Below are 14,012 nucleotides of genomic sequence, written 5' to 3' on the forward strand. Positions count from 1 at the left end.
ATAAGGATTTCTCCTCAGTGTTTTCACAGCCTTTCTTTATGCTCTTAAAAATAATATAACATGTAGCATATTTCAGAAAAGCAGTTATCTACCAGTGTTCTGTATTCTATTACTTCCTTATATGCTCCATAGCACTGATGTCAACAAAATGTTAAAATATGTACATGATCTTCCTTGGGCACGGACTTAGCCTAATGGTCGAGTTGTGCGCCCATGTGGCAGGCGGCCTGCGCTCAATTCCAGACTGTGGACCCTCTCCCGCATGTCATTCCCCCACTCTCTCCCAGTTTCCTACACTATCCTATCCTCTATCAATAAAATCCCAAAATTTAAAATAAAAAATGTACACAATCTCCCATAAAACACATATTCAACAAGAAATCAGGTTAAACATTAATTGACTAATTGTGTGGCTATGTTTCTTTTTCATATAAATGTACTCATCAAAAAAGGAGAAGAAGAAAAAACTTTCTTCTTCACATGCTCCTTCAAACAGTTCATGTAGGTAAGGTGATAGTTTCGGTTTTACTCTTCCAAATGTGGATATGTTTGTTTAAAGGTTTGCATTCTAAGAAGCTGCTGTGCAAAGGAACCCCAGTCAAACTATAGAAAACTAAGTGATCTTCTCAATTGTTAACAGTTATGTTTTAAAAAGAGTTGACCCCTTTTCAAAGCCAATATCTAGAAACAATGTTACAGACATGCAGTCAACCCATGCTGGTTGGTTGCTGCCTGTTGCACACCTTCATATGTTGTATCATGCAAATCCACTTCGACTAACCACAATGGAATGCCACCAAATCACCAACGGCTGCCAGGCCTCCAAAAAGGAACTGGAGAACTATCAAAGCGCAGTCATCCTTTAATAGGCATTTCAAACCTGTGCTCACCAGAGGGCAAATCAGTGTGAAGGTACAGTGTGTTACAAGACACACCCCTGTTCTGTGTCTGGCAATGTGCTTTTGCATCTGATGTGATTGACAAAGTTTAACACGGAAAAACAGGAAAAGCAGATTATTATCAGGAACGGTTCCTTTTTTTTTTTGTTCATGAGTCATTAAAGGATCAAGTGAAGCTGTTCACCCACTAAAGAAACCCTGAAGTCAGCAGGATGACAGATTTACAGTTCATTTTGTTTTGAAAAGACACACAGGTGATGTGAGGGATGACAGGTCAGGTAAGGTAACAGCTGTATTACAGGTATGGTATGTGAAATGGAACTGTGATTATTGTGTAAGCCACACACCCTATGTCATATGCAGCATAAACCTGATTTGCATAAGTAGCATTCCTCCCTCTATAAAGCATGGGACGTACGCAAGCAAGTCCAGACTCATTGTTTAAGAGAATGTTTTTGGTAGTATGCAAATGTGCCTGGGAATATGCCTCTCTAGGATCACGTTGACCTGGGACATGATAATGATCAACAACAAGGTTTAAATCAGGTAACACTCAGCATGGGAACATAGGATCAAACAACACAGATGCAAATAAAGGGTAGAGCCCTGCCGTTTAGTTACATTAACAAGATAAATTAGTCACAATTTTTACTGAGCATAAACCAAGTTCTCGACACAATCAGTGTGTTCATTACAAAGTATGTTTTCAATAGTGTAATCCAATGAATCCAGTGCATGCATTCTAGAAGGAGGGTCAGACAAGTTCGAATGAAAAGTTGCCTTTGACTTCATTCAGGGTGAGATACAGACAACATTCATTGTTTATACTATGAGACTCTCACTTGCCTTCTGAATTCACAGCATACCTGAAACATGACTTGTTTTTAAGACCTGAGTCAACTTTTGAATTTGCATAAGGTCACTGAATCGCTTTGTGCATCACTCAATTACCACAATTAAATCACAGCAAGCCAAGGTTAGGTTAGGACCCACGATTCAAGTGTGTCTCCCCCGGGGCCCTTTGACAGGTTTATCCAGTCATGAGAGAGAGAGACAGTCAGAGCTACACAAACAGACTCTACATGTCCTCGTTTAAACCATAATTAGGTTTCAAATACAGGTTTGATGCCATTTAATTATTAAATACTACACACTTATCTAAAGGATGACATGAATATCAACAGTAGTTTGAACTAGCAACGATGCTTAATGTTATATTTATTCATACTTGGTTACTCTGCTCATTCCACGACCAAAACAAGAGAGCCATTTCATTATAACTTGAAAGGTGTTTGATGAGGTAGAGAGTGTGAAACAGAGAGAGAGCCGTATGGTGGGGGCGCCTGAGCAGGAGCAGAAAGTGTGTCTCTGCTGTTTGGGGACTGACAACTGAGACAGAACCAAGGAGTGGAGAGCTCCTGAGTATAACTCTCATGTTCATTCATAACCAGAGGCTTTTGCAGAAAGAAGTCCGAGTTTTTGGTGCGCGTAAAAGCGCACCGTACCCACTTGCGCAATGCGTAAAGCACCACCAGCGTCTCTCCTCTTATCTGTTTTATTGTAAAGCCTGTTTGCCTTGTGGTATCGGTTTCGTTGCTATTTTTCAAAAGCGTGTTAATCACTTATTATGTCGTTAGAGGTGCTGGTGTATGGGGCGGGCTCTCTCTCTCTCTTTCTCTCTCTCTCTCTCTCTCTCTCTCTCTCTCTCTCTCTGGCCTGTCAGTTGTAGTCAGGTTTGACAGATGGGCGGGTTTTGGGAGCAAGGTTAAGTAGCTGCCCGCAGCGGAGTAGAGAGAGCATTCTGCATCGGTCCTCCTCTGACTCTCTCTCTCTCATCGCCTCTCTGCCTCTCACTCGCAGGCAAAGTCGGACTTTTATACCGAGGCTAAATTTAGGGGGCTGGCCAGTGCGCTGCGTCCTCATCCTGGACGCACTTCCTTCCCCCTGCCTTGCATTGGTCTCTGCGAACAATATTTATAAGAAAAGCAGCTCCTTTCAGACACACAGCTGCACGAGAGAGAAGCAGCACTGGACTGCAGGAGAACAACGAGCTCTGTAGTCTGTTTTTTTTTCTCTTGAAACTCAGTGGACTGGTGATTTCTTCAGAAACAGAGAAAAGTGTTTTTCTCAATATTTCAGGACTTTTCCTGATTGTATTTCAAACGCTTGGAAATGGCCTTGAGTGGGACAATTTTACCTTCAATCTCTACATTTGCCATCCAAAAGGAGAAATGCTGGGAAGATGTAAGTTGCACTGTTTATATTTACACTTGTTTTGTGCACACATGGCGAGTGTTTGACATAATTACATAACTGTATATTCTTGTTTCGCTGGCACCAGTGTCATTCCAGAGTACTTGGTTGCCATTTGGCAGACAGTGAACATTATTTCAAAACTTTGGGACTTATTATTTTAGCAGTGAACTGCATATTATGTTTTTATATCTCAAAGTTTTTTGGTAACCCGCAGTCCCTCAACCTGTGCACCTTAAGGCTTTCAAGTTTTTATCCAGGTGGACTATTGTAGTTAACTGGATTACTGCAATTGGATTCTTAAGTTTGATGTTCAAAGACACACTTTCTGATCTTTCTTTCTTTCTCTTGCTCCAGAGGTGGAAGGACGAGATGAGCAGCCTTGCACCCAACATGAGCAGCAGCTACCTAGGACGAAAAGACGAAGAGGACCTGGATAAGTTCTTGGATCTTGAGTTTATTCTTTCAAACACAGCCGTTTGTGCCAGTGCGCCAGAAGCCGGGACTGGGGCAGAGTCATATCGGCTCCAGGAGTCAGGGGCGTCCGTGTATCACCAGCAGCAACAGCAACCCAGGATGCCCCAGCAGACGGCCAGTTACACCTCTGTCCCCGACATGAACAGCCCTCCGCCGCCGTATAACAGCCTGATGGCGGAGCTGCTTCGTTCCGACGTGGACCCCAGCTTTCTCCCTGGGAGCAGCCCCAGCATCCAGGGCAGATTCCTGATCAGCTCATTGCCTTTCCAGACCTCTCAGGACTTATTCCCCGAGCATCCCAACATTAAGGTGGAGCCTGCCTCCATGGACACGTACGGACCTGTCATGGGTCTGGTGCCTCAGAGTTGCACCAAAATCAAGCACGAGGGGAACGTCTCGTGCATGATGTCATACGAGCAGCAGCCTAGGTTGGCTAATTCCCCGCAGGCTCCGATGGGCAGCCTGACACCGCCTCTCAGCCCAAACGACCTCATGAGCTCAGATTGTCACCAGCCACAGATGGGCAACACCTCGCTGACGTTCCCGCAAAGCTTCCAGCCTCACCATCGCTGCGCGCCCGGGGGATTCCCTCACACGCATACCGGGATGCAGCTGCCTTACCCCGGAGCGCACCACCACCAGCAGTACCCCGGCATGTTCGGGGAGGACGTTGCTAGAAGCCTGCAACAGCAACAACCGGCGGCTGGACAGCGGGTCCTGCTTACTCCACCATCCTCTCCGCTGGAACTGATGGACACCAAGCCGAAGAGGGGTCGTCGGTCCTGGCCGAGGAAACGGACAGCTACACACACGTGCACATACGCCGGCTGTGGGAAGACCTACACCAAAAGTTCACACTTAAAGGCACATCTCAGGACGCACACAGGTATGACCCCGACACTGAATATGACTGAATCTTTATTTAATCATCCCAAAATAACCTGCTCTCATGCTGTGAAGTCACTAACAGTTCATTTTCTCTGTTTGGTTTCAGGAGAGAAACCATACCACTGCAGCTGGGAGGGCTGCGGCTGGAAGTTCGCTCGTTCAGATGAGCTCACACGTCACTTCCGGAAGCACACCGGACACCGCCCCTTTCAGTGTCACCTGTGTGAACGTGCCTTCTCCCGCTCCGACCATCTCGCCTTGCACATGAAGAGGCACATGTGAGGAGGGTTGGTGAAGACAAAGAAAGGAGCTGACAAGGACTTCTATGCAACCTGATGAAAAGAACTGTAGTAAACCTGTGATCAGCTAGAAGGATGCTATGCAAATATATACACACAAGTTCTTCCAAGAGTATTAACTATAGTGGTGCTATGACAGCATAACCTGCCACATAGTAAGACGCCACTATTGACTACACTGTAATACCTATATTACAGGAATATTAAAGTGATTCTGCATTAGGGCAAGGGAATCCTCAAGATAAGATGCCCTGTAATTATAGTTTGAGATATCTATTTTATTTTATTTTTGAGGAAATGACAAACAAACCACAAAATTACAAGAAAATACATCCAGAGACGACCGAAACAGATTCATTCTGTTTAGACATTTGTAGTTGTTTGTTGTTTTTTACGATGTAGCTGGTACTACTTTTTGTACGGAATGCTGTTAATGGACTAAAAAAACATGAACATTCCACTCAACATGTCGGGCACATGCCACTGAAGCAACTGGAAGCAGACAATCCTTTTAAAAACAATGATTCTTGTGTATTTTCCCCATCAGTGCCTTCTATAGCTCATTTTTTTGTGAGTGCCATATTCTCTTCTGGAGCAAAGACAATCAAAATTTCATGCTGTGTGTTATATTGTAAGTGTTAACAGCACATAAAATAAGCTTTAAGACAATGTTTGTTCAAAAACTGCCTTCCATTCTCCTCAAACGCTTGAATAGAATGTTGTGTCTGTGAGACTGTCTGTTGTCTACAAGTGTTAAAGTCAGGGTCTTATAGGTCTCACAGAAGTGCATACCATCTCAACGCCACGTGATGACAAAGGGCTATAAAGTCTTTGAAAAAAAATCTTTGTTTGTGTCTTGAAGAAATGTTTTGCCTTGTGAATAGAATCTTTTTTATATAATGTAAATAGTTTATTTTAATGTACATAATAAACTAAATGAACAGTACAATTTCTGAGTCATGAGTGTGATTTCAAAGAGCTGAACATAAAACCTGCATGTGAATATATGCACATACACACATGGTTTGAAAAGTTATATTTGACCTTTGACCCCTCAAACAGAGGATTCAAGCCTGTTGATATTTAAAAATATGTTATATGTTTTTTAAAAAGGGAACATGTGAGCTGCTGCTCCTTCCTACAAACATAATCAGGAAACATGCCTGACATAATATCTGAATAATCACACCCACACCCAGAGCTGGGAGATATTGAAAAATATCTTTCATACAATAAATATTTTCTTATCAGTCAATATCGATCATTTTTCCGATAAATATCAAATCATTCTTTCAGATCATCTTAAAGCCAGCTGTTTTTCTCCTGAGTGAAAGTTGAAGAAACCAAGCGGTTAGCTAGCTTGAATCTAAGATTTAGTATTTTAGTAAATAGGCAAAAAATCCTACCCAATCATTCTGCTTTGAGCTGGTAGGTTATTGTGTTCTTTAATGATGCTGTTCCTCGTTTAAGCTGTGTTTACATTCCGCTCCAACCCTGCCTACCTCTCACCCTGCAACATGATTGGCTGTTGTCTTCTTCATCTGTTTAATGTTGGGCGGGAACTAGCGTTTTAAGACACACTAGCAGCCCAAGCCTCTCCAGTGGTTGGGGGGAGAAATTACAGGTTTAAATATATCAACGTTTTATCGTACGTTTATAATATTTATATTAAGAAAAATAATATCAGGATAATTATAGTTATCGTTGTATCGACCAGCCCTAGTCCAGACCTCAGAGACAAATCTGAGTTTGGATGATGATAAATAACAAAGTGAAAACAAGACATTACTCAGAAAATTATGTTTTTGTATTGAAATAGCAGATAACTTTTAATTTTCAGACCTTGGCAATTGAATTAAGCTCTCTAGGAATGGAACTTAATACATTCTCATGGACATACAACAGCTGGAGAAAGCAAAAAAGACAAATACACAAAAGAAATATCACAATGTCAGGCTAAACTCTGAGTTAGTGTACATAAAATGAAACACAAGATAGAACATTTCACTTTTATTTCTGTAGGTATTGCTTCAGAAGTAAGCACCAGGTGAGACATCAACAGAACCTGGTTTGATCCATGCCACGGTCTCAAGCACCCTGCTTGCAGCATCCAGCCGATGCTTCCCAGCTGTGACAAAGCTGCTGCCAGAGCGCTGTGGCAGCTGCCTATAAATATACATTACATTGACATAATTACAGGGGCCTAATATAGATGGTGGCTTCATTGGGGCATAGGGGCGAACCACAAAGAGTGGGAGGGATGGAGGGGTGAAAAGAAAATGAAAACCATCTCAAATAAACTGAAAAGAGCTGCCGGGATAAAGGAAAGTTCAGCAGGAATGAGGAGAAAAGTCACCTCGAAGACAAGTGCTCTGAGGAAGGAAGAGAGTTTTTTAAAAAGTACTGTCAATGCATGTGGAAGGAACTCTGTCCAACCTACACTTTCAGTGTCACAGTGCAAGGGATTGTGTTTCATGATGACACATTCTTCTTAGTATTCAATTATATTGCATACCATAAAAGTGTTTCATCATTTCTTCCAAAGAAAAGATATAAACATGTGATTCTCTTGAGTCATCAGACTTCACCATTCAGGACAGCAGGCGTTTGATGACAAAGATAACATGGTGATAGAGAGAAATAGAATGTGATTTATTTGGCATACCAGCAAAGCAATGTTGTGTCACTTATGACCAAAGATCTGATAATTTATTTTATGTTGTCATGTATTTATGATGAGCAACTAAACTCTCAGTTTGTTCAGTGAGGAGTTTGTTTGAATTGTCCATTACAGACAGAAAGGAGGTGTCTGATGGTTTTATAGATTCCAGAAACAGACATTTGGACAACACTGCCCACTTATCGAAGTGATTGGTCCGGTGTGAGGAGATGTGAAAGTGGGAGGAGTTTCAACTTTTAGATTTCTCTCTTTTTCAGTCTTTACGCAACTACTTCTGTTACTTCTCATGTGAGAACTGACAGCAAGTCTGCTAACACCCTCTGGAGAGACTGTTGTACTTATCTGTAAAGCAAAATGTATGTGATAAGGTGAATGACATGTTTGTTTTTCATAGATCATTTGAAGAATTGTGGGCATTGAAGGTGCTGAGGAGTAAAGGTGTATGAGAGTAGGTACTGCATTAGAGCAGTGTTTACTGGACTGTTTCCAGAAGCATTCCCTGAACTTCTGATGGCAGAGGCTGTCAATTAAAGAACACATCAGTATTCACTAATCCAATTCACAGACTGCTGGCACAGCCGCCAGGACAGTTTTTGTGGGTTTCAGTGTCTTAGCAAGTTACAAGGCGAAGCATTTTAACTTACCTTAACTCTCCCTGTCCCGTTGAAAGTAACTAACCAATGACCTTTCTGGAGTCCCTGAGCTCCCTTGTCTCGTAGGTTCCTCTGAGTCGCTGTTGTAGATGGCCTGCTGCCGTTGACGTTCCAGACTCCAGTTGCAACAGCTCCTACTATCCCTCACCTCTCTCTCTCTCTCTCTTTCTCCCTCACCTCTCTCTCTCTCTCTCTGTCTCTCTCTCTCTCTCTCTCTCTCTCTCTCTCTCTCTCTCTCTCTCTCTCTCTGGGTCTTTATTGATAATTTAATATACAGTGCAGTCTAGGCCTGCTATGTTTGTAAAAGCATCTTGAGATAACATTTGTTGTGATTTGGTACTATACAAATAAAGATTGATTGATTGATTGATTGATTGATTGATTGATTGATTGATTGATTGATTGATTGATTGATTGATTGATTGATTGATTGATTGATTGATTGATTGATTGAGTAGGACTGACTCTACTCTACCACTGAACCACAGCCACCACTCAGCTGACCAGTATTGCTAAGATAAGCCTGCTTTAGAGTGTACTTACGTTTATTATACTTGTTGGTTTTATGGCTTTGGACATCATTTCTTATAGGAGAAAACAAACTGTGTCATCAGTAAAGTTGAGTCTGAGGGATGAAATACAAACCACTAAAACCAGCCTCCAGCCCGGTCAAAGTTGAGTAAAAAGAATAAATGAATGACAAATTATTAAACTACACTAAATATTCAAACTGTCAGCATTATCTATCAGAGCACATATAAATAGAGTAAATAGGGAAATAAGAAGATTTTGGTCCAACCAGCACAGAGATGAGAAATTCTCATGAAACCCTTCACAGTCTTGTTCTTTCACACTTGCACTGGTGCAGCAGAAGGCCTTCATTTATTTTTGGTTATGAAAGGTCACACATTTCAGTGTCATCTCAAGGATGGAACTGTGCCAAGCATGAGAAAAGAGGAACTCTCGCCTCCATCATTAGTCCATTTACTCATGTGAAAAATCAAACATTTTCATTTCCCTTATTTCAGCTGGGTACAGAAGGGTGGTTGCCACTACAGAGCGTGGGAATCTGCAACTGGAAGGGGTCAGATGGTTTACATGTTGGTTTCAGAGTTCTTTTAGATATGCAGCCGTGTGTGTGTGTGTGTGTGTGTGTGTGTGTGACTCCTGCAAACTCTGGTCTAACAGAGAAACCTCATTCTTTTCATTGTTTAAAAGTTTCATTGAGATGCTGAATTGTTCTGTGGACACTACATATGCTACCTCAGGATGAAATTGGGCTTAAAATCATGCAAAAGGCATAAAGTGTTTATACTGGAAAGGTGCAGCTTGTAATCAATTAAGCTTTGGAAGAAGCTTCTTTGTATATATGCGATGCTGTCAAAGGGTTGATTTCCTCTCTCTGTCATAAAGAGTTTTTCGTCTGAGGTACTCAAAAGCATAAATAGTAATGCAATTAGGTGTGTTTGTGCAGGGTTTGAGATATGTGTCTCTGACTTTTCTGCCTCTACTCTAATACATCAGAGGTGAATGGAATTTCTTTCGTGGTGCTGAAAGCTGGGCCTTTAGCCAGGATTTAATATGGAGACCAGATTTCCTCCATCAAAACCTCACCCACCTGAGAAAACAAAATAATATCTCCCTATGTTCACAATGCTGTCACAAAGCCTGCTCTGCACAACTGGGTGAGTATTCCATTACAGGACACTAAAAACGTTTTATTTCAGTTTAAAGGAATTGGTCATTACTCTGCTTTCCAACCATTTTCCAGCTCAGTTAAATTGAGATACAAAATACGGTGAGGTGCTTTTTTATGTTCCCTGATTGGCCAGTTTCACACACACTTCCAGTGGGGGCCACACTACCGCTCAGCTCACTCCTCTGGAGGAATAAAAGTTAAACATGTGGCATTCCTGTACTGAAGCATTACATTGCAAGAGGTGGCTTTTTCACTGAGTCTCAATGCTACCTCTCAATCCAAGACTAATATATTTCAGTTAGCCAGAGGCTGTAAACAAGCTCCCAGCTCTTGTGCAAGAGTTTATCTCAGAGGAACTCCCCTCCAGAGTGCTTAACAGCATATTCTTCTCCAACTCCAACATAACACACTCATAAAACCATAAGTGTGTGCGCAAAAAACGGATACCAGAGAGATGGAGATTAGCAGTGTTTAGAGCATATTTGTCAGACAGGTCAAAGTGGCGTTGAGAGTTAAAGCTGTCTGACATTTGCATTTTAAACAAACAGACTCAATATGTTATAGAGCTCAACAGGCTAAAACAGAGCTCAGTGATACTGAATCAGGACTTATGTGTGTTACCAAGCAAAGCAGAGGCACTTGGCTTGTGATGATATTCATAGGACCCAGAAATGACCCTTCTTTATAGGGTAAATGCAGAGAGGCAGAAAACCTTATCAGATGTTTGGGAAACATTGGCCTAAACTGGAAAATTTCAATCTGAATGGAATCTCATAGCCAGGAGAGATGTGAGGAAAAGTGGGAATGTTATTTGTGGGAAGAGGATGCCCTCTGCTGGAACATGCAACAGCACCACCATACAGAGTGGGAAACCTGCTGGAATCCAGATTCTGAATGTTCTGTCACATTTAGGGTGTCACTTCTGTTGAGTTTTAGTCTTTCCTTGGGTTTCCTGCTTGCTCTTTTTTCTTTGTGTTATCAAGGGAGGACACTAGAAGGGAAATCAGCTTGAGGAGGGAGTGGAATGAGGGAAAGAAAATGGGCCTTCTACCCCAGATAAAGACATAATTTCAGCTCTGAGTTATTTTAAACAAGCATTAATATTTGCAGTTGCATTCTAAATCAGACTGACAGGGAAGAGAGTTATGTGTTGTCTTGCGCAATAGCCCCCGATGTGGCTTCCCACATCCAACTGGTCCAGTGTAAGGGGTCAGACTAAGAGTAATTATGGTCATTTCCTGGAGCCAGCCCTGGAAGAGTTACTGGCAGCAGGGCTTTAACCAACATGTCTCCGTATGGCACATCCAAAAGAACATGGAGACAAAGTTAGGACCCAACATCTGCTGAGATAGGCACTGAGGTCAGCTGCAACGCAAGCCTGCAGACTTGAACCTCAGCGTGTTGACCCAAGGCATCATAGTCTGGAACTTGGAGTCACCTCCCAGGTAGGGTAAGAGCAAGAGTTATTGCGGGAGGTTGAGCATTTCCAGCAGTGAGCGTTGGAATTATTTCTATGCACAGGATCTTGTCTATAACAAAACTCTACATCAGGGGAAAATTTTGGCTCAGGCAGCTTTTAATTGGTGAACTGCTTCCTCAAAATAAGAGACAGATTTTAAAGATTTAGGAGAAACTTTACCCATACCACAGGTAGAGATAGTGCTGGGCGATATTGAAAAAGATGTTATCACGATAACATTTTTCACATCAGTCGATATGTATCATTGTATCACATGTTTTCACTCTGCTTTTAAGTGGTAGATTTCACGTTTTCTTCAGCGTCGCTGTGTTTACACTTCGCTCCAAACATCTTTAAGCCTCCCGACCTCTTAGCCTGCAACATGATTGGCTGTTCGATTCCAACTTCTTCTTCTGTTTAATAGCAGCCCAACCCTTTCCTGTGGTTGGGGGTGAAATTATAGTTTTGAATATATCAACTTTTTATCGTACATTTGTTAGATTCATATTGAGAAAAATAATATCACAATAGTTATCGTTTTATCACCCAGCCCTAGAGCAGAGGTCTGAGTTGAGAACACCCCAGCAGTAAGGTGCCAGATGTGGACTGGATTCACACTGAGATGCTGAGGCTGTACACACTGTTGAGTCGGATGGTTGGAGACATTGGAGGCCTGCAGGATGGCAGACGGGATGTGGTTTCAATTTTTAAATAGATCACAGTAGGATGTTCTTCACTTATTGGAATGTCATGCTTCTCAATGATTACTGTCCAATTTCAAATCCCCAAAAGAGTGATGGAGTGTTAGTTTGACTGTGTGAGGCCAGTTTGTGAAGTGTCAGCATTTAAAGAGGAATTGTGCTGAGTCATCAGGATGGAGAGGATTATATATAGAGAGATAGATACAGTTTTCATTTTAGCACATAAGAACTAACCTAAATACAGACTGTTAAGTTTTAATCAAAACAGACAGTTTGGACACAAAGTCGCAAAATTACAAATTTGACAGGATGTTAAATTGCAGTGCTGCAGGACACTAATCTATTAAATGGACTCCATCGATTGAAAAATGACAGTAAATTATCCAATAAGAATCTAACATGCAGTAAACATACCTAAATGTTAACCAGTTGCAATGCAACTGATACAAGCAACATTTGATCTTCACAAGGATCAAGAAATGTATTGGATCTCTAATCCAGAGCCATATAGAGGCCTGTTGCCTCAGGAACCACTGACGATGGAAATATAATCTTGGTCCAGTTTGGCAGATCAGAGGTTTGTTAAACTGACACCTCAACATGACACAGCAGTTTGTAATAACCTGATAGAAGATTACATATGTCAAAAAACATATGTAACTTGCTAAATGCTGCAAAGTGCTCTTCTCATGATGGATTTAGATGACATAGGCCAGAGTCCTGTCTGTAAGATGGGACTGGGTCATAGCCTGTCTTGATGTTGGGTCTTTGTAAGTAATATAACATAGTAAGGTCTAGACTTGCTTTGTTTGTATCTTGAGATAATATTTGTTTCTGTCTGTTAAAAGGAAGTTTTTCCTTGCCCCTGTAACTTGCTAAATACTACGAGGTGCTCTGCTCATGGTGTCTTTAGATGAGATAAGAGTGAGTCCTGTCAGTAAGATGGGACTGGATCTTATCCTGTCTTGATGTTGGGTCTTTGGTATTAATTTAACATAGAGTAAGGTTTAGACTTGCTTCGTTCGTAAAGCATCTTGAGATAACATTTGTTGTGATTTGGCGCTATACAAATAAGATTGATTGATGACACCACACAGTATTTAAATAACATTAAGGCGTGTTTAAATTTGCAGATGAAATGATTTTGCAGCCAGGTCTTCTTAAATTCAGACTGATTCAGAGCTGCTTGTGTCTGATATCTCACATAGATCTGGTATTTGGGCAGGTGACTTCTGTTTGGAGAGCCTGATCAGACTGGGGTCATGAGTCAGAGGCTCTCAGTTTACATTATTTAAGTTCATGCAATTTTTACTGAGGGGGAGTTTTTCCTTTCTCCGTAAATCAACAGTTGCTTTCAAACACAATACAACTATTTTTCCACACAGTCAAACTTGAAACCGTCTCCACTTCATAATATCGGATACACAACTCTTTCCAAGGAACTTTCTGGAAAACACAGACTTGAAGTGTTTCAATTTGAACAGGAAGAAGTATATTGTTGATTTTATAATGTTTTATAATGAGCATCTTATTTCCATGAATCTCCCCCTTCATAAAGTTTACATGTTTCCTGTTAGAAATGTTCCAGCAGAGAAGTGTTGCATGCTGATAAAGCTGAGATTAAAAGCATATTGGTCAAGAACAGAACAAGTAAAGAGATACTGAACTATTGTGAGGCCAAACCAACGTTTATCCTCCAATTCTCTATGACCCACATTCCCAGTTAAAAGCCAATAGGCTTTTCATTTCCTCCTCTCCATTACCATAGGGTAAACACAAACCTAGCAAGGAATTTCCTGTTATTCCATACGGAGATAGTTAGCATTCGCCAACATAGCAGCTTGCTAGGGTTTCAGCTAATACGTAGAAATGGGTGCTGTGTTTGCTCAGCATTCATTTCACACTACACAGCTGTATCCTTGAAATGAAGCTGAGGATAATTCAGTGCACATTGTGGATGTCTGGGAGGGATGAAGTTGCCTTGTCTGCTTCAGAGTTAGGAAC

The 14,012-nt window shown here is 41.4% G+C and overlaps 1 protein-coding gene across 1 annotated transcript; it reads left to right on the forward strand.

Moving 5' to 3' along the window:
* Positions 1–2,696: 2,696 nt before the first annotated feature.
* On the forward strand, positions 2,697–5,765 carry LOC117825201 (Krueppel-like factor 2). The gene is made up of 3 exons (XM_034700901.1): positions 2,697–3,143; positions 3,510–4,515; positions 4,624–5,765. The coding sequence occupies exons 1-3, from the start codon at positions 3,072–3,074 to the stop codon at positions 4,797–4,799; spliced, it is 1,254 nt and encodes a 417-aa protein (XP_034556792.1). The 5' UTR covers positions 2,697–3,071; the 3' UTR covers positions 4,800–5,765.
* The last annotated feature ends 8,247 nt before the right edge of the window (positions 5,766–14,012 follow it).

Source organism: Notolabrus celidotus, chromosome 2 (genome assembly GCF_009762535.1).
Source record: "Notolabrus celidotus isolate fNotCel1 chromosome 2, fNotCel1.pri, whole genome shotgun sequence".
NCBI lineage: Eukaryota > Metazoa > Chordata > Actinopteri > Labriformes > Labridae > Notolabrus > Notolabrus celidotus.